Below are 26,769 nucleotides of genomic sequence, written 5' to 3' on the forward strand. Positions count from 1 at the left end.
TGGGATTGGTATGCTATAAGTGTGTAAAGAGTTCAAAATTTGTACTCATGTGTCCTTGGACAAGTCATTTCTTTGGTTATCATGAAGAGGTTGGATTAGATACTTCTAAGGCCATCTTCCCTCTTAGATTATGAATTTATGATGAGATACTTTCAGAGGTTCCTTTGTGTATGTCCCAGTGACTAGGATTTAAAAATACTTGTTGATCAGCTGATTACCAGTTTAAGTCAATGATTTACAGAGCTAGTCTGGCATTGTGGCAAGCTCATCTGGGCATTGTCTCCCTCTCCAGGGTCACTCAAAGGGGCCATACTTGGTCAGTGCGCCCTTGTCCACCATCATCAATTGGGAGAGGGAATTTGAGATGTGGGCACCTGACTTTTACGTGGTTACTTACACGGGGGACAAGGAGAGCCGATCGGTGATTCGGGAGAATGAGTTTTCCTTTGAGGACAACGCCATCCGGAGTGGGAAGAAGGTTTTCCGCATGAAAGTAAGAGCTGTTGGGGTTTGCTTTTGGGCTCCTCTTGGGCTGGGAAGGTGGGAGAACTGAGTTCAGTTCTAACCTCAGGCAATCAAACACTTCTTCTCTGTAATATGTGGAGGGGCCTCTCAAACCCTCATTATTACCCTGCAGCATCTTCTTCTCCATCGACAACCCAGAGCTTACACTGGGCCCCCAGCTCCATTGATATTTCCTACAGGCCCTTTTTTCTTTTGTTCTTTATGGTAAGAAACCAATGTGTTTTATGATCTCATTTCCTTGTGATTACAATAAAAACCAAAGAAAAAAGGACCTGTAGGAGACAAGATTATGAAACATCAGTTGGTTTAGTGAAAATAAGATGTGATTTTTTTCTTATCTAAGTTCACAGACCCCCTTAAATCTTTGGGATCTAGACCACAGGTTAAGAACTCTGGCATCAGTGGCAGGTAGAGTGGATAGAATGCAGGTCTTGGAATCAAGAAGTTCTGGGTTCAAATTCTGATTTTGATAATTCTCTAGGACTTTTACTAAATCATACATGGGGGTGACAGTCTACATAAGTGAAGAGAGTTCTGGAGAATTCCTTTCCATTGTCACACCCTAAAATTCCAATGCACAAAATTAAAAAAAACCCCTAGATCACAAGCTGACTTACAACTTAAACATTTTTATTGCCACCTTAAATTTACACTATCATTTTCTTGATATGACCTCATATCCATTGATCCTTCTTTTGTAAAGACAGAAAACCAACAAAGGCAAGACAAACCTACAAAACAACTGTGTATGATGCATTCCACACTTCTCCACTGAGAACAAGTAGGAAAGTTTACAGGATTTTTTGCATTTTTTCCAGGACTCAGATGATTAATACAATTAATGAGACTTCAGCAGCCTTTTTAAAAAATTAAATTCTATTTATAGTTTCTTATATTTTATACAGCATTTTAAGGTTTACAAACTGGGCAGATAGTTAGTTGGTGCAGTGGATAAAGTGCATCTGAGCCTGGATTCAGGACGACTCAACTGACCTTATTTATTAGCTGTGTGGCCTTGGACAAGTCACTTCACCCTATTTGCCTTAGTTTTCTCATCTGTGAAATGAGCTGTAGAAGGAAATGACAAACCACTCCAGTATCTTTGTTAAGAAAACTCCCAATGGAGTCATGAAGAGTCAGACAAGACTGAAATGACTCAATAACAACATTTACAAAGGTCTACAGGCTATTGTTTACATACATTAATCCTCATTTTATTTTCATAACAATTATGGTGAGGCAGTTCCCATTAATTGTACCCAATGTACAGCTGAAGAAAACTGAGGCAAACTCACAGAATTACAGAGTCAGGAAATTTCAGAATCTGAACTCACGTCTTCCTTAGTCTAGATCCCAAACTATCCATTATGTCACCTAGTACCTCTTTAAAGAGTGCATCAATTCAAATAAGTCCTTCAAAGCTTCTCTGTTTTGTTTTTCTTTGCTTTATTAAAAAGAGAATTCCTTGCTGGATCTAATAGCACCATCTGTCCAGCTCATGGCTCTATCTTGAATGGGATAACCAAAGGGCAGGTTGGAAAGACCCCTCTGATACCATCCTTGAAAGTTCATCACACATAGATGCTCCAAACCATTTTAGCTTAAATCATGGAGCTGTTCACAGAGATTTTAAACGATTTTAGAAGGCTATCTATATTTTAATAACCCCAACTCACTGTAGCAATGATATGGAGCCATGCTGATCATTCCTGTCTTTCTATTTCCACGGTCTTCCTTCTCTCCATTCTATTTCACATGGGAGAATGCTTCAAAAATGGAATGGACTGCAAAAAACATCATAAAAAGGAAAAGTAAGAACCTATCTGAGCAAAATATTCATAGCTGCTGCATGAATAATAGGAAAAACAAATTGGAGGACACCTATATTCCCACAACTGGAAAATGATCGAATAAATTGTGGCCCATTAATATAATGGGAAATTATGGTTTGAGAAAAAAAAAGATAAACATGAAATTTATGAGGCAAGATAGGAGGACCTACATCAAGTGAAGCGAGTTAAAAAGCAGAGCCACAACTTGTCTTTAAGGAGAAGGGCTAGAGGTGCTTCATGCAGGGCTGGTGGGTGACTAGGAACACTTTCTTTGCTCCTGCCTTATAAAAAAAGGCTAATTGGCTACTAGGGTAATTTGTGGATATACAACAATTAAAATCTTTTAATGATATGGACCTCGTAGGGAGGTAATGAGTTTCCCATCCTAAATGTTTCTTCTATCAAACTTCATGGAAGAGGGCTTATTTCTTGAGTGCTTGAATCAGTGAATGAAAGAATTTATTAAATGCTCACTTTGTGCAAAAGCACTATGCTTTTCTCCAGAGTTCCCACAACACATATGGAAAGGGTCCTTGGGGTATAGCGGCAAAACAGATGGGAGCACCTCTTTTTTTCCTTTTTTAAAAGCCATTAGAATCCATACTACAATAATTGGTTGTAAGGGCTAGGCAATGGGGGTTAAGTGACTTGCCCAAGCTAGGAAGTGTCTGAGTCCAAGTTTGAACTCAGGTCCTCCCTACTCCAGGCCTGGCACTCTATCCATTATACTAACTAGTTGCCTCCCACCTCTTCTTTAATCTCATTTCTGCTGATAAAATCATACTAAAATTATTCTGAGGTTGTACCATTTGATAGGGCTTGGGAACTTTAGTGACAGGAACCCGCTTAGTAGGTCTTCAATAGGTGTGGCTGTAACACCTACAGGAGCCCCTGAATGATGATTGTGGGCACTGGTGGTTGAACGAACCATTGCTATTTCCAAGGCTCTTGCATTGTCTTCATCAGGAAGGATCTGAGGGAAGATGGTGGTCAAGATGGTGGTGGTGGTTAGTCCTGCGTCCTAGCTTATCTGTCCTGTAGGTGGTAGTTGGCAGTTGGATGGCTTCTTCCTTAGATTATGGCTGTGGGGGGCTGGTTTGGAAGCAAAGACCAGCCTGAGTCATTGCTAACTGGCCCCTTCCTCACAATGATGTCTCTCCTCCATGATGGCTGCATGGCACTGCTATGGAAACAACCTCTCTCTGTCTTCATTGTCCAAACTCTCCTCTCCTTCCCATGCAGAAAGAGGCACAGATCAAGTTTCATGTCTTGCTCACATCCTATGAACTCATTACCATTGACCAGGCCATCCTGGGGTCCATTGAATGGGCCTGTCTTGTGGTAGATGAAGCTCACAGGCTGAAAAACAACCAGTCCAAGGTAAGCCATTGTATCCAGGAGAGGGAGTGGATGGGGGAAAACCAGTGACAGGCAGAGGAAAGCAGGCTGTAACTGCCCTTTTCATAGTACTTAGTGGAATGACCAGGGCTAGAATGATCTTCCCTTTCTTCTCCCTAGTTCTTTAGGGTGTTGAATAGCTACAAGATTGACTACAAGCTGCTGCTTACGGGGACACCCCTGCAGAACAACCTTGAGGAACTGTTCCATCTTCTAAACTTCCTGACTCCAGAACGGTTCAAGTGAGTCATCCTTTAAATGCCCAGAATCCTCAGAAGACAGCTCACTCCACTCTGACCTGGGCCAGGATTTCCTTCCACAGCCTTTCTGCAAAGTGGTCACCCTACCTCTGCTCCCATAGCTTCCATTTAGAGCCACTTTTAAGGTTGGCCTTCTATGTACTTTACCCAGATCCTTTCAGCATTGTCCCAATAATCCGGTGAAGTGGGTAGGTCCTCCCTTCTGCAGGAGATCTTCCTCAGTCTCCATCCTTGGTAGTAGTGCCTTCCCTCTGAAATTACCCTCCTGTGTATCTCTGGTTGTTCAAGCTCTTGTTTCTTCCAAGAAGGCTGGGACCTTATTTTGCCTTTTATTTTTTGGATTCCCTTCTATTAGTGCAGAATATTTATTTATTGACTGATGGCCTGGGAGACACCATTGAGGCCTCTTTCTTTTATCTCCACTTCTCTCTGCAGCAACCTAGAAGGCTTCCTGGAGGAGTTTGCTGATATTTCCAAGGAAGATCAAATCAAGAAGCTGCATGACTTGCTGGGGCCCCACATGCTGAGGCGACTGAAGGCTGATGTGTTTAAGAACATGCCAGCCAAGACGGAGCTGATTGTGCGGGTGGAGCTAAGCCAGATGCAGAAGTGAGTTTTCCCCCTTGGGCTCCCAGCCCTTCCTCCAAGGAGCTTCTGGGATAGCATTTTGCTTTTCTTTGTATCTGTAGGACTCAAGTGTAGATGCTTACGTACACAGTCAGTGCTTAATATAATAATTGTCAACTAGGTTTGGAGCTGGAGGACCTATATCCAAATCCTACCTCTGTTATTTGTCACTCAATACTTTCCCTTTCTTGGCCTCAGTTTGTTAAATGAAGGAGTGGGACCAGAGCCCTGGGGACTAATGTTTCTAATTCCCTCCTCTCATCACCCTTTCCTTTCTCTAGTCTTAATGAACTGACTTCAGGATCCTATCCATTAGGGGCATCTAGTGGTACAGTGGATGGAGCTTTTGGTCTGGAGCCAAGAAGACCCAAGTTCAAATCCAGCCTCAGACCTTGGGGAACTTGATTAAGATCTGTTTGTCCCAGTTTCCTCCACTGGGGATAACAATAAGGGAGAGGGATGATAGTGGGGATGATAATAATTGCATAATTGCACATGGTGGTTGTGAGGATCAAGTGAGATGTTTGTAGTACCTGGCACATGGGAGGCTAACTATATCAGTGTTATTCCTCTATTCCTCAGCTCTCCTGGCATCAGCCTAGAGGGTCTTTTGGGTGAGGAGCTAGGAGTAGTTTTCCCAACATATTATATAGCCTTCCCTCTAGATTTAGGATTTTAATAGCCTTCCAGGATCATCATGAAGATTAGTTAGTAAATGACTACAGGCGTAACTGTAATTTGAACCCATCACTCCATGTTGGAGTTCAATAGGCAGTGCCCAGTCTGAAAAATCTACATTACCCTCTTCTACTCCACCACCCCCAAATCCAGAAACAGTTCAAGTCTAGAACTCTGAGAATTTTTTAAGAATTGGAGAGCGTGCCTTAAGATGAATCTCCTTCATCTTGGGGAATAAGAACTCTACCTTTAGGTTGGAGCTAGTCCCTATCTTGGCTCTTTAGATGAAGGGTACCATGGTGGAGAGTACTGGACCTCCAATCACGAAGGCTTAATTAACTCTTATGACCATGGAAAGACTCAAGATCTCTGAGCCTCAGTTTCCTCATCTGAAAAATGATTTTATTTTGTGCCAGGTGATGATGTTATATGGAAATAGTAAGAGAATAAGCTAGTTTAAAAGGTTCACCAAGTCCTGCCTCTGCCAACATACTTGATGACCCTGGGAAAATCACTTATTCTCCCAGTGCTGCCCCATGTCTGATCTCTAAAACTACAATTTAGATTGTTATTGTTACCTTGTTGAAGACAGAAAAAGCTTTCTTTCTTTTTATTAATCATGAGCCCAGGGATTGAAAATGGTAGAGCCAAGTTCCAAGGATACAAATGGAAGAGACATCCCTGCCTTCCTCAGTGGTCATTATTCTCCTCTCCTGCTGTAGGAAATACTACAAGTTCATTCTGACCAGAAATTTTGAAGCCTTGAACTCCAAAGGCGGTGGAAATCAGGTGTCTCTGCTGAACATCATGATGGACCTGAAGAAGTGCTGCAACCACCCGTATCTCTTCCCCGTGGCCGCCGTGGTAGGTTCAGGGGCTCAGAATCCCGAGTCATTTTATCTGCCGACTCCATTCTTTGAGGGGCCATTTGGCATACTGTAGGAGTTACCTCCTGTCCAGCACTTTTCTCTTGTCTCTGCCCTCTGAGGCCTGGCTTTCTGTCCGCCTACAAGGGAGTGGCTGTCCCCTATGGCTGGAATTCCTCATCTCCACCTTCTCTAGGAAGCCTTTCTCCATCCCTAATTAGCTCTAATTCACTATTCGATTAGACTGTGAGGACCTTGAAGGCAGGGATTGCCTTTGCCTTTCTTGTATTCCCAGGGCTTTTCCAGTGTCTAGCACAGAGTAGATGCTTAATAAATTGCTAGTTGAGTGGCACAGTCAGTTCCATTATCTATAACAATGGAGGGATCCGTGGGGCAGAATTCTAAATAATGGTGGTTAATCACCAACTTTTGACTTGGGGAGAGTAACCAGCTGCAGTGGTAACTGGGGTCAGGAGACACCAAGTACATTCAAAACCCATCTCGCCAGACCTCAGTTTCCTCAAGTGTAAAGTGAAGAGGTTGACTTCCAGCTCACTTTATAATCTTTTGACCTCTGGAGTTAAGGAGACCAGTAGCCATCTCATCAAGTGGTTAGGATTGAATGAGAATAATATATATTAAACACCCTCTGAGCTTTAAAAGCTCACTAAAAATGCCAGCTATTAGCCAAGCTAATACTGAAATGGGTTCGGTTCGCCTTTCCTGAATACACCAACAGGTGGTGAGGGGTGAGCAGCCCAGCAGCCTGGCAAAGGCCTTGGGAACCAGCTTGTAGTGAGTCAGTTTGCTGTAGTTAATCCTCAGAGAAGATGAATGGTGCCCATGAGGACCACTGAGAACCAACCATTTATCCATCTGCTCTCCCTCCCTAAGGGCACGGTTGCTTTGAACAGAGGCAAATAGATCTCTGGGCCACTCCATATTGAGCAGGCAGCAGGATTCCTATTCCACATGTCTGCCCAGCACAGAGAGAGATTCTCCCCCATGATCGTCTCTTCCTGGTCTGGGCATGAGCGATGGGGCTTAGAGAAATGCCACGTGAGAGTCAAGGTGTTGTCTGGCCTTTCCCAGAGTCCCAATATCCTTTCTGGCTCTTGAATATACTTGAGTACAAAGCCCTCTTCAGTCTCTTCCCTCTCTAAGCACGTGGACTATGCCATATGCTTCCTCCATAAACTCCTGTGGCTCCCCATTATCTGGGATCAAACACAAACTCCTCTGTTGGGCTTCCACTCCATGGAGGTCTTCAAGCAGAGGCCAGCCAGGTGGCTACATATAGAACATGTTCCTTCGTGTCTCCTTCGGACTAGATGGGGTGGCTGATGTCCCTATAACTCAGGGTGGCATATTATTTCTCTTCACACACCCTAAGTCCAGGCAAACTGACTCTATACATATGACATTCCATGACTCCCTCCCTCCTTTCACAAGACCTCTTTAGAAAATGGATTTTCAGAGTTCTGTTTAAGCACCCCTCCCCAGGGGCCAGTGCCAATTTTGCCCCCAATTCCCTTGTGATTTGTTCTGTGTGATGTTTTAAATAGAGAAGCCTCCAGCGAGACCCGATGAACAAATTCAAGTCCTACCTTTGACACAAATTGATGTTTTGACATTAGGCAAAACTAACCCCAGTACTTCCCAATTTGCAGAGAAGTTGGCAAACATGCACTGTATTATTAGCTGGGGATTCCCTATACCAATGAGATCATAGCTCCAGTACCTTACCCCCCTGCCCCCAATATTTTCCATATACCTTTAATTTAAATATACTTGTTTCCTTTGCTAGAATTTGTAAGGAAGCTCCTCGAGGGCAGGGGCTGCTTCATTTTGGCCTTTGTAGCTTCAACTCCTTACTGTGCCTTCTACATTAGATGGAACTTAATAAATGCTTCTGAATTGATTGATTATTGAACAGGAGGCACCAGTCTTACCCAATGGTTCCTACGATGGCAGCTCCTTGGTCAAGTCTTCTGGGAAGCTCATGCTCCTACAGAAGATGCTGAAAAAGTTGCGTGATGAAGGACACCGGGTTTTAATCTTCTCTCAGGTGAGTGTTACCCCCTCTCACAGTCTGATTTTAGAAGGTGTCAGAGATTTCCCCTTATGCCCTCATCCAAATGGAAGGAAGTGCCCCCAAAACCAGTGGGATCCCCCTTCAATCTGTGAGAAACCAGATTCCCTAGTGGGGAAACTACCAGAGAGCCAGGTTTTTGCCTTTCGTCTTGGAGAATGAGCCCCCACCGGTGTGTTCCCCACAATACTAATAGCTGGTTAATATCAATTTGGTCAGCTAATAATTGCTTTTCAATACCAATGAACTGTTAATTAACAATTCGTTTTTTTTAAATCCCTGTTTCTAATCTAGCCTCCTCCAACATCACCTATTTAGTTTTTACAAAGAAACATTGACTAAGAACAGTGTAGCAAGTACAGAATTACAAAAACATTCTCTCAGACTGGAAAGTAGACTAGAATGGTGACTGCAGAAAAATTCATGCATTTATATTTTTTAAAATCCTTACCTTCTTATCTAGGCAATTGGGGGTCACCACAGTGGTATTTGAGACCAGATTTGAACCCAGGACTGGTTCTCATCCAATGAACCACATGGCTACCCCCAGAACATGCATTTTAAACACTTATGCTAGGAAGTTTAGGGATATTATTATTTCATCTGATCCTCACTAAAAACCCTTGCCTTGAAGTAGTTGCTATTATTGTTGCAAACAGAGGTGGTCACACAGTAGTAAGGTCTGAGGCTGGATTGGAACTCATCTTCTTGACCGCTCAGGTGGTGGGCTGAACTACTTGGGTCAAGCAGGTCACTTGTTGAGCTGCTTCTCACCAGATTTGGCCTTGGTAGTGACTCCTGGCAGACTCTGCTCTAGATACCAGTCCCCGGACCTCCTCTGACCTTTCAAAGCTCAACAGGCTGGTCCATTCTGCCTCTGATGTTCATCCACTAAGATAGAGAAGAAGAAACCCACCAGAGAGGGCTACCTTTATAATAAACTGACTTTATAATAAACGGATACTGTCTTCTTTTTCTAGATGATCCATTGTTACAAAGTGTGCATATGGGTCTATTTTTCTAGGATACATCGACCGATTCCCTTTATATACATGTGCATATTATATACCATAATTATCTTTCTGGGCCTCAGCATCCGCCATCCTTATTACCTTATTAGGTAGATGGGGAGCAGGGCAGGACATGAGAACTGTCTACTACCAGTCTACCAAGTGGAAGAGGGATTAGCCTTGTTTTTCTTGGCCCCAAGAACAGAACTAGGAGTCACTAGTGGGTCTTTGAAGGTTTGCAAAGGGTCACATTCCCTAATGGTCAACACTGTTCTACAGTCAGCTGGCCTGCCTTGAGAGGAAGTTTCCCCCTCTTTGGAGGTCTTTGAACTGTGCTTAGATGGCCACTTCCTGATGGTTTTGTAGGAGGATTCTTGCCCAGGGACAGATTGGACTCCATGACCCCTAATTTTCCTCCCAGATCTGGGCTATTAATGGTTTTTTACTCTTTAGGACCACACAGATCAACATTTTGATCCTCATAAGCCCTGAATAGCTGCCATGGTGCTCATTCACCTCCTTATTGACCCATGGCCAGACCAGTTGGAACACATGTGCCCACATCTTTTTCACACCCAAAGTGTGATCTCCTTGCTTTACTAAAGCTGGAAGCTGCTGGTGGCATAGTGGATAAGCCCTTGGTCTGGAATCAGGAAGGCCTGAATTCAAATCCAGCCCCTGGACACTTAAGTCACCTAACCTCTATAATATGGAGATTATAATAGTATGTACCTCTTTGGGTTATCAACTGAGATAATTGCAAAGAAGCACTTATAGTACCTGGCACAAAGCAGGTATTATATATCCCTCCCCCTTTCTCCCAAATTTGAGAGTTTGGCTTCTGTTTGATTCTGGGGTAAATGTGATATTTAAGCTTGCACAGAAGTAAGCATCAGAAGTGAGATTTGAACCAAAGTTCTCTGACTCAAGAGCAAGCTTGTTTTTTGTGAGCTGCCAGATGGTAGCAGCTTAGAGTCTGGGTATCATGTAGCTTTCTCTGTCCAGGTCTTTCCAGTTCCCCTTAATTCTATCTAGTTGATTACCCCAATGTACTCTGTTTGGTTGTTCAGTTGTTTCAGGCATGCTTGATTCTTTGTAACCTCATTTGGGGTTTTCTTGAAACCCCCCGAAATAGTTTTCCATTTCCTTCTTCCTCATTTTACAGATGAGGAAACTAAGGCAAACATCATTGGTCACAGCTAGTAAATACCTGAATTGGATTTGAGCTTAGGCAGATGAGTCTTCCTGGCCCCAGACATGATGCTATTATCACTATGCCATCTAGCTACCCTTGTTTGATCTATTATAAGTGGGTCTTTGCTTATTGTGTCCCCCATTAGACTATGAACTCCTTGGGGGGGCGGACTATCTTTTGCCTTTCTGTGTCTTTGATGTTTTTTGCAGGGCCTGGGACATAGCAGGTGCTTAATAAATGGTTGTTGAACACCTACCATCAAAGTCAATGTCTGTATCTTTGCCCTTCTGGGGAATCAGGCCAGTGTGGTCATTAGGTTGGTTTTCTTCCCATGGTCACCCACTTTGGGCACCTATTTCTCCCTCCAGATGACCAAAATGCTGGACCTGCTGGAGGATTTCCTGGAGTACGAAGGCTATAAGTATGAGCGAATTGATGGTGGGATCACGGGAGGTCTTCGGCAAGAAGCTATCGACAGATTCAATGGTACTTTATGGTTTCTTTCTGCCTAGAACCCAAGACTGAGCAATGATACCCTGACTTTCTCCTCTTCTTTCCCCAAGGGGAAGTTTTATGGACCACTAGGCAGTGGTGGAATATAATGGGAATGTTGGGAATATACCCCAGGACTTAAATGGCTCCTTGGCTGGGAGAGATGAAAATTCCTGTCCCTTTGTCTAAGGCATGGAGGAGGAATTTTTTTGAAGGATTCTAGTGTGTATCAAAGGTGTGTGTGTGTATATGTGTGTGTGCATGCGTGTGTGCTGGATCATACAACTTAAGTTCGAAATATGGCAGGAGCTTTAATATGATATCTGAAGAAGAAGAAATGGAAAGGTTGTTTACTTATTAGCTGGGCTTTGAGAAGTATTACCCACACATTAGAAAGGCTAATAATTATGGGTTTATTGTAGTGCTAATTTTAGTGATCATAATGTTACAAATATCTTTTTATTTGTTCTTCTAAGATTTAAAATTAACCAGCCCCATCCCTGTTATTGTCGTGAGGAAAGCAGGGCCAGCTGAAGCTCTCTAGGCAATAATAGTGCCAATTCTGGATGCCAATCTGTGGGCCACTCTGTGGGACTATCTGCACCCAGCTGACAAAAGTGGGTGAAGAATAAGGATGGCTGAGCCGGTCCTCTTAGAGGAAAGGAAAGAGAAGCTCAATGAGATCTCTTCCTGCCAAAGAGCATCATGACTCCAGAAGTCTAATGTTTCCGGGCAAGTTTCCCTGGGTGACTGTTATGTCTGCTTCCTAGACAGATCTTGTATTCTGGCCTGGGCTTGAAGGTCAAGGTCTCAGATAAGGAATCTGGGTCATGCGATGAGTGACTGCTCCATGCTTGGTGTTGTCTTTTGAGCCCTCAACCATCCTCTCAGACCTGCCTATGCCAATGGTTATGGGGTCTCGGCAGTCAGAGGTTGAAGGACCCTGACAATATATACTAGTATTAAGATTACCTGGCATACAACTTAATTTGTTGTTTGCCTACAAAAACACAAACTGAAGGAAACATTAAAAAAAATACCCTTACCTTCTGTCTTAGCATCAATACTGTGCATTGCTTCCAATGCAGCAGAACAGTAAGGGCTAGGCAATGGGTTAAGTGACTTGCCCAGGGTCACACAACTAGGAAGTGTCTGAGGCCAGATTTGAACCTAGGACTTCCCATCTCTAGCTAGGCCTGGCTCTCAATCCACTGAGTACCTAGCTTGCTCTCTAAAGGAAACAATTTAAAGAGGGTGGAACTCAAATTTTAAAAAATGAATGTTAAATATTTTTTTACATGTAATTGAAGAAATGTTTAATGAAATAAATAAAAATATGTTGGGGAAAAAAAGAGGGTGGAATGTCTTTAAGAGGATGAAAGTCCTAGCTGGGGTGGTCCTGGGCAAGTCACAGCCTCCATTGCCCACCTGTTACTGCTCTTCTGCTTTGGAACCAATACACAATATTGATTCGAAGACAAGGTGAGGGTTTTAAAAAAATGGCAGGAAGTTCTCTGGCATGTTTGGGAGTGGTTCCCCATATGGAAGATGCATCCAAAATGAGCTTAGGATGAGAAGAGATGGATGGGTTTGCAGTTTGAACCCAAGAGTTCCCAGACTCTGGAGAGATCAAAGATTTAGTAATCTGTTCATGGCCAAGCCCAAACTTGGACTGATGACTAGAAAGAAGGAATAGCTATGAGGAAACGCATTAATTAGTGTTCTGGGTCTAATCTGTGAAGCTTCAATGCCTGCCTGAGGATAACTGTTGGGTAAAGATATTGCCTTGGTTGTCTTGGGCTAGGAAGGATCTCTCATTTTTTTCTACCTCCCTCTCTCTTCTTCCCCTTTCCTCACCTCCTTTTCAACAATTCTGTCACTGGCAAGCTCTAGTAGGCTGTGATAAATTAAGAGAAAATAGTCCAAAATAGTCAATAATACAGAAGGGTTAATGGCCCTAGGGAAGGAACTTGGTAGGGGTAGCTGGCTGACTTCCTGCCCACATCTCAGCTAGGTTGCATCTTCCCTTGGGGGAGGAGAGTGGCTCTATAATTCAGGATTTAGTCCCAGAGCCCTGTCCTCTCTCTTACCTCTTGATGTGGGGCTGACCTTTATCCTCTCCAGCTCCCGGAGCCCAGCAGTTCTGTTTCCTCCTCTCCACCCGGGCTGGTGGTCTGGGCATCAACTTGGCCACTGCTGACACTGTCATCATCTACGACTCGGACTGGAATCCTCACAATGACATACAGGTCTGTTGACTCACCATTTTTGCAGGGCTCTGCTAGGGGCTGGTTTCCCTGGAGTCTAGTGGTAAGGTATGAGTTCCCAGACCTGGTAAAGGTCCCAACATGCTTTACACTATGGAGAAATGGCAACTTAGTCTTGAAAGGGGCTCCTTTCAACCCCAAATGGTTTTTTGCCTTGATTTCTATCTCTTTCTTTTGCTGAACTCCCTCCTTCCTTGTCACTCTGACCTCCCTTTCCCTATCCCAGATAAGGAAGCTGGCAGGATCCTCCCTTTCTTGGCAGCAGATCCTTGCCCAAATGTCCTGGGACTGGGCCTGTTGGGGGGTTCCCATCTGATCTTAGGTCAGAGGATCATTGCAGTATCAGCTGTGAAGTCACAGACAGAGAGGACTGCCAGTTTTGAGAGGGAGAGGCTCAGCTGTCCAGGGACTCAAGGAAAAAAAATCTGGGCAGGCTGGGAGACTTTGTAGGGTCCTGGGTCAAAAAGAGAAGAGCTCCTCCTTCCTTTAGTTCCAAATCAAGCAAGTCCCTGTGCCTCAGTTTCCTCATCTATAAAAAGGGGAGTTAACATGATGGCCTTCTGAAGGTCCCATCCAATTCTAAAACCGGAGATGCTAGCTCTGATCTGTTCTTTTCTGTTTGATTCTAATTCATGTCAACAAACATTTATTAAGCACCTACTTGGGTATCCATTAGTGCCAAGTTCCAAATTTATTCCACCCTCTTTAAATCTTTTCCTTCGGGGGGAACTAGGTGGCTCAGTGGATTGATACAAAGACACAAAAAGATAGTTCTAACTTTTAGGGAGGGAGACACGGAACAAAAGAAAACCCTCATAGCATACAGTAGGGAAGACCTGTAAGAACTCTGGATTGGGAGTATTTTTAGTTCTTAATGGAGGAAAGGTAACTATGGTCTAGGAGAGTCAATATTAGATGTTAGAGGCAGACGACATGTATTTGAGTCTAACCTAATGTTTCTGAGCCCCTGGGGAATCCCAGAGCTGGAAGGAGCCTCAACTGGGCACTCCTGCCCCTGAGTGAGCATCCCCTCTAAAGCATCTCTGAGAAGGGGTCATTCAGGCTTTGCCTCCAGTAAGAGGGAACTCCCTCCAGCTCTGCCTTCTTATCCCAGATGGAGCAGATTGGACTTAAATGACCTCTAGGGGCCTCTCTGATTTAAGTCTTGATCCTTTTATACATTACAAGCTAAAAATTGGCCTTTGGTTGAGTCCATCCCAAAAGCTGTCCTTGTCACTTTAGGTTTATTAAGACTTTAAAGCAAGGGTAGCTAGATAGCACAGTGGATAGAGAGCACCAAGCCTGGAGTTGCGAGGACCTGGGTTCAAATGTGGCTTCAGACATTTCCTAGCTGTGTGATCTTGGGCAAGTCAATTAACATTGCTTGCCTAGCCCTTGCTCCTTTTCCATCTTAGAACCAATACCAAGATAGGACTTAATTTTAAATAAAAAATTTTAAATTTTAAAAATTAATTTAAATTTAAAGTTAAAATTTTTAAAATTTAATTTAATTTATTAAAAAAAAGATTTCAAGGTACTTTAAGTTAGCAGGCTTCCAGATGGGATTCGGGATCTACAATACCCAGCAGTGGCTCCATCCCTTTTTCCTATCCTTGCCCCCAAATCACCCCTTGCAGCAGTGGCCACTCCTGCTAATTTTAGTTCCTTCTTTTTGGCCATCACCAAGCATTTCTTAAGCACTTACTATGTGTTGGGGAATAGAATAAAGATTTTATAGAATGCTGACTATGTGCCAGTGATAAATTCCTCCAAATAAAAGACTGAGAGCAGTCCTTGCTCTCAAGAAGGGTAGTCTAATGGGAAAGGCAACACGCAAAGATAACTGCCTGCTTTCAAGATGTTTCCAATGTAAATGGAAGGTAATCTCTGATGGCTGCACTCTGCTAAGTGAATATCGTACAAATGCCTCAAAAATGGCCAGAGGTGGAAGGGACCTTGTAGGCTGCTTAGTACAACTCTCCCCCTCTCCCTCCTCCTCCTTCCACTTAATTTAATTTAATTTTTAAACTCTTACCTTCTGTTCTAGTCTCAATTCTAAGACAGAAGAGCAGTAAGGGCTAGGCAATCGGGAATAAGTGACTTGCCCAGGGTCACAGCTAGGGACTCTTTGAGGCCAGATTTGAACTCAGGATCCCCTGTCTCTCAACCCACTGAGCCACATAGCTATGTCCCCCCAACACATATACTTAAAAAAATATAAGCATAGATTTTTAAACATTAAAAATATTTTTACCAATTACATAATCACAAAAAATAAATTTTCCTAAGTTATATGATTAAACTTTTCTCCCTCCCTCCCTTTCTTCCCTTCCCCATCCCAGTGCTGCCAGGCAATTTGATCTGGGTTATACTATTATATACTTAAAAAAAAAACCTTTAAAATGTTTCACTGATGCTCTTTTCTGTGAGTCAACCATTATCCCTTCCCTGTGAGTCTCACTCCCCAAAGTAGAACCATCCCCTACAAGAAAAGTAGTCAAGCCAAACAAACATATATCTGTCTGAAGATGTATGCTTCCTTCCGTCCCCGGAGTTCACCACCTCTCTGTGAAGCACTAAGAGTCACACTTCCCCTCAACGATCCATGCCTGTGCCCGCACGTTCACACACTCCCCTGCCCATTAGCTATCTCCTGAGCTGTGCTTCTAGTCCGAGGCATCTGAGGGATGAATGACCGACTCCCACAGGCCTTCAGCAGAGCCCACCGCATCGGCCAGAACAAGAAAGTCATGATTTACCGCTTCGTCACAAGAGCCTCCGTAGAGGAACGAATCACCCAGGTCGCCAAGCGCAAGATGATGCTCACGCACCTAGTGGTGCGACCTGGCCTGGGATCGAAGTCTGGGTCCATGACCAAGCAGGAGCTGGACGACATCCTGAAGTTTGGGACAGAGGAGCTCTTTAAAGATGATGTGGAAGGTAAGAGAATCTGTGGTGCTGAGCTCTGAGGCTTCTGGATGTTACTCCCAGGAGTGTCGCCTCTCCTGGTAGTCACCTCTGCTGACCTGAACACCAATAGCCTGGAATTCCCAGACTTCCTACAAGATCTGCTTCACTGGGCAGAATGATCTCTAAAACCCATTCAAATCTAAATTTAAGCTCTTATGAGTGCTTAATGTCTTTTAAAAATATTTTAAAATTAATTTTGTTAAATTTTACCAATTGTCAATTTTTAAAAAAATCATTAAAAAAATTGAAATTCCTCCCTACTGGCCCTCCAGGTGTTTCTTCCTCAATAGATCTAGGCTTTCTTTCTTTCTTTTTCTTCTCTCTCTCTTTTTGTTTCTTTGTTTCTCTCTGTCTCTTTGTTTCTTTCTCTTTCTGTATGTCTTTCTCTCTGGCTTTCTTTCTGTCTGTTTCTTTCTCTCTTCCTCTGTTTCTCTCTCTCTCTCTTTATTTCTTTCACTTTCTTTCTCTCAGTATGTCTTTTCTCTCTCTCTTTGTTTCTCTCTCCCTCTTCTTTCTCTCTCCCTCTTTGTTTCTTTCTTTTTCTCTCCCTCTCCCTCTTTCTCTCTTCTTCCTTCCCTCTCCCCCTCCTTCCCTTCCTTCCTTCTTTCTTTCCTTCCTTCCTTCCTTCCTTCCTTCCTTCCTTCCTTCCTTCCTTCCTTCCTTCCTTCCTTCCTTCCTTCCTTCCTTCCTTCCTTCCTTCCTTCCTTCCTTCCTTTCTTCCTTCCTTCCTTCCTTCCTTCCTTCCTTCCTTCCTTCCTTCCTTCCTTCCTTCCTTCCTTCCTTCCTTCCTTCCTTCCTTCCTTCCTTCCTTCCTTCCTTCCTTCCTTCCTTCCTTCCTTCCTTCCTCTCTATCCACTGAGCAACCTAGCTTTCCCCACCCAGGACATTTTCAATGAACTCCAGGCATCCAATTTTCCACATTATCATGGTGCCATTTTTGTATGAGAGAATCTTCAAAATTTATTTGAATAATTTTGGATTACACATTGCTTTATATAACCAGCTGCTTTGTCTTCCTCTTTTAGAAATTTTATTAATATTCATTTAAAAAATGTTACCCTCACTTCCCAAGGAACTGCCAATCCCCAGTAGAGTTTTCCTTTGTAATAAAGACATATGGTCAGGTGAACAAAATCAACACAGTGGCCATGTCTGAAAATTGTATGCCTCAGTGTGCACCTTTAGGCCACTAGCTCTCTATGAGAGGTAGGAGGCATGTTTTACCATTTATAAAATGAGAAGTTGGAACAAGATGGTCTTTAAGGTCCCTTCCAGCTCTAATCCTATCATCTTTTCATTATCAGTCTTTTGGAGTCATGGTTGGTCACTGTATTGATCAGATTTCCAGTATCGTTCAGTGTTGCTTTCCTTTATTTTCTTGTGGTCATTTTGGTCTTCTGGCTTTGCTTGCTTTGCTCTGCAATAATTCATCCAAATCTTCTCAAGTTTCTCTGATTTTCTCATATTCATCATTTCTTGTGATGCAATTATATTCCATTACATTTATATATCACAAATTTTTAGATACCCACTTTTCTTCCAGGCCTTTGCTATTATATGCTGGTACAAATATTTTTGTATCTTTGGAAACTTTCCCCTCTGTTTTTGACTTGTGGAAAATGCCTTGTAGTATCATTGAGTCAAAGGATATCTGAGGTTTAGTGACTTTTATTTAAAATAGAAGTTGAAATTATTGTCCAGAATGGCTAAACTTACGTGGTGCTCAGCTCCACTAACAATGCACCTGTGTGTTGTGGCTCCACACTTATTATGACATCTCCTTTAAGAATTTTTATTGAACAAAAACAAACCCTTTAGTTTCTTAATAACAACTCTAAGACAGAAGGGAAATGTTTAGGCAAATGGGTTTAAGTAACTTGCCCAGATCACATAGCTAGGAAAAATCTGAGGCCAGATTTAAACCCAGGTGTCCTTCCAACTCCAAGCCTGGCTTTCTATCCATTGTGCTTCCTAGCTGCTCTGTAGCATCTCTTTGGAGAACTAATATCCTCTGACCCCTATATCTCTGTATTCATTTTCCCTGTTTCCCCTTTGTTCTTCTAGATCTAATATCTGACACATATCTATTATTTTCTTTTAAAAAATTCAAGTTTACTTTATTTTCAGGTTTACATTCTCTCCCTTCTGCCCCCTTCCCACTCACCCTCATTGAGAAAGCAAGAAAAACAGTTCACCCATTGCAAACATGTATAGTCAAGCAAAACAACCCTTATATTGGCTGTATCCAATGAAAAATGGCTTGGTCTTTACTCAAGTCTTTCACTTCTCTGTCAGGAGCAGGGTGGCATCCTTCATCGTGAGTCCTCTGGAATTGTGGTTGGTCGTTGTGTGGATCAGAGTTCCCGAGTGTTTCAAAGTTGTTTGTCTTTATAATCTTTTTGTATTGTATACCTTGTTCTCCTGAGTCTCGTGGTTTATCATTGGTATCTCAGCCTCCCAGTCATGAGAGCCAGAATTAAAAAAAATTCCTTCTTTCTCTAGAGAACAAGCACTTGAGTTCTTATAGACAAGGTAGAGCTCCATGCTTGGCACAGGTAAGGATGGGAGGTCATGTGTAGTTGAGGCAAGCCTTTCTGGAGCTTGTAGGCAAGATGAGACACATTGCCTAGTTCTAATGAGAAAACTGGTAGTTTTCATGATGAAAAGGCTCAAGGATTACAGAGATGTCATTTGAAAAGTGAAACGTGCCATACGTTAAGCCGTTGTTTGTAGTTGTGTTGACACCAGAGGTTCCCATTGTTTTTGTCCCATGAACCCCTTTCAATAACAACAAATGGAAATTTTTGTGAATTCCCAGAGTAATTTAATTCGCTACTCATAATATTATTTACAATCATTTACTGCTTAAGACACCATTAAGGGATTTTTAGTATGCTTGATGTCGTGAACCCCCAAAGGGGCATGCAAATCTCTAAATGGGAACCACTGGGCTATTGTGTTGAACAGCTAGGTTAAGGGTTTGTTGGTTGGTTTGTTTAATGGAATTGAGTCATTTTGATGGACGGACATAATCTTAACATTGGAAGAAAGAGTTTCCAAGTCGAGCCACAGGATTCATAGGGTCATAGCATTCAGAGCTGGAAGGGGCTTTATAAACCATCTGTCCAACCTCCTCGTTTTCCACTGCAGTGTTTGACGAATAATAGGTCCTTAAGAAATACTCGCTAATTGACCGATAGGAAACTGAGGTTCCTGAGGTATTGAGTGATTTGCCCAAGGTGACAGTAGTAGATTTGAAGTCGAGAACATGAGTTCAAATTTTCATCCTCTCTGGAATTTTGATGTATGGCTTTGGACAAGTCAGTGAACCTTCACAAACCTCAGTTTCCTCCTTTGTAAAATGGGATAAGAAAGACACAGGCCCTGCCCTCATGGAACTTATAGGGAAGATCAGACATCCCTGAGATGCTCTTCCAGCTCTAAATAATTCTGAGAGCTGTTCTCCCTCCCTCCCCACAAAGTCTGCCTGTAGCACCTCCTGCCCGAGCCGGCCTTGCCCGATGCTTTGTCTCCCATTAGGCATGATGCCTCAGGGTCAGCGGATCAACATGCCTGAGCCCGTGGCGCCCGCCCCTGATGTCCAGGCCTCCAAAGGTGGTGGCACCTTAGCAGCTGGGGTGAAAAAAAAGCATGGCAGCACCCCACCAGGTAGGTAGAACCCTGTCCTGGCCCCAGGTTGGGGCCTTGACCACTGCGCAGACCCATCTATGCCTGGTCTAAACTCTCTGCAGTGGGTCTTGTCTGGAGCCTCTGCCTAAGAACCAAATGCTTTCTTGAGTGAAAAAATCCAGTGACCTTCCCTCGGGTCCCTTCTCTACCCCTTTAATTGAATCCTCGTTGGCTCCTTCTCCTTTGGGAGCCTGTGGCATTGGCCGTCCCCCATGCCTGGAATGCCTCGCCCCCCCACTGTAGTCTCCCTGACTTTCTCAAGGCTTAGCTGAGACCCCATCTCCTACAGGAGGCTCCCCCAGTGCCCTCTGCTGCTAGGGCCTCCCCCTCCGAGATGACCTGCCACCCAGTCGCCTCTCCATGTCCTCTATGTATCTAGTTCTTTACGTGTTGTCTCCCCATTAGAACGTGAGTTCCTCAAGGGCAGGGACTGTGGGTTGAGGGTTTTTTCCTTTCTTTTAAAAGTGTCTAGAATGGAATAAAAGCCTAATAAATTCTTCTTGACTGACTGCTAACTGACCTTGGACTCTGCCAGGGACAAATAGGAGAGAATGAATGAAGCGGTACAAGTAACCCCATTTTGTCCATGCTGCTGTTAGATCCTGTCAGAGCTGTCTTAGCCCATCCTCCAGGACAGGACTAGGGCGAGCGCCTGTGTGTGTGTGTGTGTGTGTGTGTGTGTGTGTGTGTGTGTGTGTGTGTGTATGTGTGTGTGTTATAATAAAGAACAAATAGCATTCGCATAGTGCTTCAAAAACATCATCTCATTTGAACCTCCTCATGACCCTGTGAGGTAGGGGGTACCATAGGCATTGTCCCCATTTTATAGATGAATAAACTGAGGCTTAGAAAAGTTACTTGGTATGTGGATAGAATATTGGACTTGGAATTAGGAAGGTTCAAGTCCCATTTTAGACAAATACTAGTTGTGTGGTCCTGGGTAAATCACTTCACTTTTGTCAAAAACAACAACAAAACCTCTTACCTTTAGTCTTAGAATCACTAATGAAATATCAGTTCCAGGACAGAAGATAGGCAAATGAGGTGAAGTGACTTGCCCAGGGTCACACAACTAGGAATTATCTGAAGCCAGATTTGAACCTAGGACCTCCTGTCTCCAGGGTTGCCTCTCTATCAGTTCACTGAGCCACCTAGTTGTCCCAACCACATCACTTTGTCTCAGTTTCCTCATCTATAAAATGAAGGGGTTGGACTTATGACCTTTGAGGTCCCCTTTTAGCTCTTGATCCAAGTCTAGGATCCTGTGATTGCTTTGTGCCTCAGTCTCCTCATCTGTAAAATGAGGGCATTTGGGTCCCTTCCAGCTCTCAGTCTATTATCCTAGATGCCTTCTCTGACAGCTAGGAAGGATAAGAGGTAGAGTTTTGACCCAAGTCTCTTGATTCCATGTCCCAGTGAGCCATCCACTAGGAGACATCACCTCCTTATTAGAAAAGATGGATAGTTTCCACTCCCCTCCTCTCCAAGGAGCAGCATTCCTTGTACTCAAGGGGAACAGCCACGGAAAACATATGTGCACATGTAGCACATCTGGAGATGTGCGCCCACTAGGTGCTCCTCTGCCTAGAGGCCAGAGGCATGCTTCGCCAAGGAGAGCCATTTGTCGCCCATCCGCACTCATCCCCATCTCATTTCTGATGGCAGCTTAGCGCTTACCACAGTGCCTGGCACATAGCAGTTGCTACATAGGCAGGTCAATAAGTGATTCATTCAACTTTGAAGCTGATTGGTTGTCATTAACTTTTTTTTAACCCTTACCCCCGTCTGTCTTAGAATCAATATGGTCTATTGGTTCCAAGACAGAAGAGCTATAAGGGCTTAGGCAAATGGGATTAAGTGACTTTCCCAGAGTCACACAGCTTGGAAGTGTCTGAAGTCAATTTTGAACCCAGGACTCCTTGTCTCTGGACCTGGCTCTCACTTTACTGAGCCACCTAGCTGCCCCCTATCATTAACTTTGGAAGTTTCCTGAAGCCTCCTATGCCCTGTGCAGTAGGGGCTCCCAGAGGCTGGCCCTTGCCTCATTGGTGGCCTCTCTTATTGTGCAGGTGACAACAAGGACGTGGAAGACAGTAGTGTGATCCATTATGATGATGCCGCCATTTCCAAGTTGCTAGATCGGAACCAGGATGCCACGGATGACACAGAGCTGCAGAACATGAATGAGTACCTCAGCTCCTTCAAGGTGGCCCAATACGTGGTCCGGGAAGAAGATGGAGTGGTAATGGATGATGTTTTTCTACCTTCTGGGTTCTCTGTTGCGTCAGCCCCCTTTCCTTCCACCTTACTCTGGCTACATCTTGGGGGGCTGGGCATGGGAGGGCACAGGAGCTCTCTGGGCTTGTGCCCTCCAGGAGCCAGGTAGCTCTTCCCTATAAAATGAGGCTGTTAGACCAGATATCACCTGTATGGTGCTTCCAGGTCTAAATCGGTGAATTGAGTAGTTCCTGGTACCCAGTACAGAGGATGGCTTAGTAATAGGCACTCCAGCACCAGCCCAGAAAGATAAAATGCCTCCAGGAAGGGGTGAATGTACTGGTAAGAGTAGGACCTGGTCTTGGAGTCAGGAGACCTATTTGAGTCTTGTCTCTGATCCTGACTGAGTGAATGAATATGGGCAAATCTTTGCCCTTTTCTGAGCCTTAGTTTTTCTGCCTGGAAATTGGGGGTAATAAAATTGGGGGAGATAACATATGAACAAGATATAAAAATGCTGTCTAAATATGATTTATGATTAGAATAGACTAATTGGAAAGGAAAAGAATCTCCATTAAAAAAACAAAAACCCTTCAGAGTACAAGGCACTCTATACCTTGCATATTGAATGAGTGATATAGTATCTTGTTGGCATGGGAAATGCCTTAGAATCAGAGGGCCTGAGTTCAAATTCTGCTTTTGCCACTTACTCTTTGGGTGACTTTGGGTGACTCGGCTTATTACTCTGAGTCTCAGCTTCCACATTTGTAAAATGAAGAGACTGGACTAAATGATCTTTGAGATCACTTCTAGCTCTATACCTATGATCCTACAAAAAGTGGCATTTGGGATTTGAACCTAATTTCGTGGCCTATTCATTGTCCTGAACTGCTCATGTTCAGACATTAGTTGTGATAGGAGGCCTCTGAGGACCCTTCCAGCTTATATCCAATGGCCACGTGACTTTATGGGTTCAGGGATGAGAGATATAGGTGAAGAACAGAATAATCAGGGAATGATCATGGAGGAGGTGGGATCTTAACTGGGTTGAATAAGGAGTGAAAGAAAGAAAATAAGGGAGGGAAGAGTGAAGAAAGGGAGGAAGGGAGAGAGGGACAGAAAGGAAAAGAGAGGAGGAAGGAAGGAAAAAGAAGGGAAGAATCAAGGGAAATCAAGAAAAGAGGAAAGGGAAGGAAAGGAAAGGAAGGAAGAAAAAAGAGAGGGAGGAAGGGAAGGAGAGGAAAATGAAAGAAGGAAAACAAGGAAGAGAGGGAGAAAGGAAGGAGGGGAAAGAGAAGAGGAAAGAGAGGGAGGAGGAAAGAAGGAAGGAAAGGAAAAAAGGTGGGCAGGAAGGAAAGAGGGAAGGAAGGGAGAGAAGGAGGAAAGGAAGAGAGGGAGAGAGGGAGGAAGGAGGGAATGAAAGGAAAGGAGGAAGGCAGGATGGAGAGAGGGAGTGAGGGAAGGAAAGACTTATTAAGTCCTTACTTTGTGCCAGACTCTGCATTAAGCACTGAGGGTACAGATACAAGCAAAAAGAATGACAGTTCCTGCCCTTAAGGAGCTTACATTCTAATATGAAAAGACTGAACACACAGAAGGGAGATGAGAATAGGGGGAGGAATTTGGCATGAGGAGATGATTTTGAAATTTCTTTAAGAGAGTCAAGAACAGAACAAATGTAGGCTAGTCTGGGCTGTTCCACAACATGGAGTCTCTGAGAGGATCTCACCAATGGAACAAGGTCTTGTGGAAGGAATTCCAGGGTGAGGAGGGCCCAGATGTTGCAGGAGATTCTAGGATGTCCAACAATAGAGGAGACATAGCTTTGAAGTCCAGAAAGTCAGGAATATGACCAGGAGGGGGAAGGAAGAGCTCTTGAGAGACTCAGGTATGACCATGAGGGGGAAGGAAGAGCTCTTGAGAGACTCAGGTCAAGACCGTGGCCAAGTGGGGTATTTGACTGTTCTACCCAAATGTGAAAACCAGGTGGTGCTGGTGGCCTCTGGCAGAGAGGCTCAGCTCTGCATGCCCACCTGGACTTGGTTCCCTGGTCTGTTTCCAGGAGGAGGTAGAAAGGGAGATCATTAAGCAGGAGGAGAACGTGGATCCTGACTACTGGGAGAAGCTCCTTCGTCACCACTATGAGCAACAGCAAGAGGATCTGGCCCGGAACCTGGGCAAAGGGAAGAGGATACGGAAACAGGTCAATTATAATGATGCATCCCAGGAGGACCAAGGTATGACAACTGCCCTGGGGTCTGGGGTGGGGTCAGGGTGGGAGCATCTCTGAGCACAGGCTACCATGTGCCTCATAGGGAAGGGGACAGGGAATAGCCTCTTAGAGCCTCTGGCACTGGCCGTTCAAAGATTGCTTGTTATTATGTTTTTTAAGGAAGAAAAGGGGCATTGTTTAGTTTAATTTTTTTTAAGAAGAGAAGGGACATGTTTGGTAACAAGCAATCAGTAATGTGAGAGCTGGAAGGGACCTTTGGGCCCATCTAGTGTAGAGGAGGAACTAAGGCCAAGAAAGGGTCAATGACTTGTCCAAAGTCATAGTAAGTGTCAGAGCTGAAATGGAAACCTTTGGACTTCTTAACTTTAAATTCAAGGTTCTTTCTCCCTCCTTTTAAGATAGATAAAATTATTAGGAAAAAATTGTGATGGCAAAATCAGAAAGCATTCAGGCATAACTAGTTATGGTTCAACAGAGCTGCTGGCTTTTCTGCCCTTTCCTTTGCTCAGTGGGCTTTGCTATAGTGCCAGGGTCCCCAGGGTGCTTTCTGTAGCTATCATTTGGGTGGTCTTTAGACGAGTGATATTGGCTTCGAGGATGCCTTGCCCCTGTTGGCCTGCCCCTGCCCTTGCTTGGCCACTGTGATCCTGGCTGAGAGGTTAATTGGACTGTGCTTTTTGGAGAGAAGAAAGGGACTACTTAAACAGTCTCCTGGACAAGGCTTCTTGGTGTTGTGATGGCTTGATGCAGTGTGGACAGGGCATTGGTCCTGAAGTCAGGAAAACCTGAATTCAAATCCTGCTTCATCAAGCATTTCTTTGCTGTGTGACCCTTGGGCAACTCACCTCATCTTTGCCTCAGTTTCCTCATTTGTAAATGGGGATAATGGGGATAACAACAGCACCTCCCTCGCAGGATTGTGCTGAGAATCAAGTGAGATAATATTTGTAAAATGCTTACCGCAGTGCTTGGCACTCAGTAGGCTCTATAGAAATGCTAGCTGTTGTTATTATCATTATTGTTGTGGGGAAGAAAGCCTTGGACAAAGACTTATAGTGCTACTTTTGGCTGCCATTAAATCCTTTGACAAATTATAGGGGAAAGAACGCTGGATTTAGAATCAAGAGGTTTTGGTTTAAAATCTTGGCTCTCTCACTGTGTGACCTTGGACAAGTAACCTGTCTAGGTTCCAGTTTTTCTTTGTTTGTGAAATGAGGGGGTTAGGACTAGACTAGATGATCTCTAGAGTTCCTTCCTGCTATTATTAGATGGGTAATTCTAAGTCCCCTGACCATCTCTCAGATGGGAGGATTGGACTTAGATGATTCCTGCAGGTTCCTTTCAGCTCTAATATCCTCTCGGTGAATCTACCTGCATTTATTGAGCATCTACCAAGTGCCAGGCACTGTAGGAAGCCAAGATGAGGATTCAGAGCTGAGAATGAAGCAGCCCTTGCCACCAGGGAGCTTCCATTCTCTCGGGGGGAACGAGGTGTCCTTTGCTCAATGGGCTTTGCTGGATGGTCAGGGTCCCCAGGGTGCTTTCTGCAGCTCTCAGCAATGTTGACTGCAGGGATGCCTTGTCCCTGTTGGCCTGTCCCTGGCCCAGCCAAAAGCCTCAGTCCCTGGTGAGTGGGTGGCAGGCATGGCTGGTCGGGGTCACTGCCTGTCCCTTTGTTTCCCCTCTCCCCGGGTACGACAGAATGGCAGGATGAGCTGTCAGACAACCAGTCGGAGTACTCCATCGGCTCCGAGGATGAGGATGAGGACTTTGAAGAGAGGCCCGAAGGTCAGAGTGAGTTGGGGTGTTGGTGATTCCCCGGGAATGAGGGCGATCCGGATCTACACTCTCCCCCCTAACCCACCCTGCTGGGGCAGAGTCTGGGCAGCCCCACACCAGGATCTCAGCAACCAGGTGGTCTCCAGGGAGCTGAGGGCTGGCTCTGAGGATTGACCAGGGCTTGGAAAGCTCTCCCCAGACTTGGTACAACTTTCACCCAGCACTTAGTGCCATTCTGGGGGGCAGATGGTCATGGGAACCTGGGACTCCTGCACCAGGGGATTCCTTGGATTGTTCTATATATGGAAGCCCCCAGTGTGTGTGTGTGTGTGTGTGTGTGTGTGTGTGTGTGTGTGTCCGTGTGTGTGTGTGTGTCCGTGTCCATGATTGGCACCCACCAGCCCTAGCAATCCACCCCAGAATGGTCCCTTGGCACAGGAGTCTCTGAGTTTGCCTAATAGAGATCCCTGGCTGGTGACTGTCCTTTAGGTGGGAGGAGACAATCCCGGAGGCAGCTAAAAAGTGACCGAGACAAGCCCTTACCACCTCTGCTGGCACGAGTTGGAGGCAACATTGAGGTGAGGGTACTGACCTCTAGGTGGGGAGTGTGGGAGACTCCCATCCCTGCCCCTCCAGCC

The 26,769-nt window shown here is 44.3% G+C and overlaps 1 protein-coding gene across 7 annotated transcripts in view; it reads left to right on the top strand.

The window, feature by feature from the left end:
• Positions 1-222: 222 nt before the first annotated feature.
• Positions 223-26,769, top strand: part of LOC100026490 (chromodomain-helicase-DNA-binding protein 5) — a 63,117-nt gene continuing 36,570 nt past the window's right edge. For 3 of the 7 annotated variants that reach the window (XM_056795931.1, XM_056795932.1, XM_056795933.1), the window contains exons 1-14: positions 224-493; positions 3,600-3,737; positions 3,876-3,997; positions 4,451-4,624; positions 6,043-6,184; positions 8,123-8,254; positions 10,852-10,969; positions 13,100-13,224; positions 15,951-16,182; positions 19,753-19,881; positions 21,972-22,144; positions 24,182-24,356; positions 26,054-26,146; positions 26,621-26,709. In XM_056795931.1, coding sequence (XP_056651909.1) covers positions 365-493; positions 3,600-3,737; positions 3,876-3,997; positions 4,451-4,624; positions 6,043-6,184; positions 8,123-8,254; positions 10,852-10,969; positions 13,100-13,224; positions 15,951-16,182; positions 19,753-19,881; positions 21,972-22,144; positions 24,182-24,356; positions 26,054-26,146; positions 26,621-26,709 — 1,971 coding nt within the window. In that variant the 5' untranslated portion in view covers positions 224-364. Of the gene's footprint in view, positions 494-3,599; positions 3,738-3,875; positions 3,998-4,450; positions 4,625-6,042; positions 6,185-8,122; positions 8,255-10,851; positions 10,970-13,099; positions 13,225-15,950; positions 16,183-19,752; positions 19,882-21,971; positions 22,145-24,181; positions 24,357-26,053; positions 26,147-26,620; positions 26,710-26,769 lie in introns of all 7 variants that reach the window. The other 4 variants (XM_056795937.1, XM_056795935.1, XM_056795936.1 and 1 more) reach the window with 3 other exon arrangements.

Source organism: Monodelphis domestica, chromosome 4, assembly GCF_027887165.1.
Source record: "Monodelphis domestica isolate mMonDom1 chromosome 4, mMonDom1.pri, whole genome shotgun sequence".
NCBI classification, from domain to species: Eukaryota; Metazoa; Chordata; class Mammalia; order Didelphimorphia; family Didelphidae; genus Monodelphis; species Monodelphis domestica.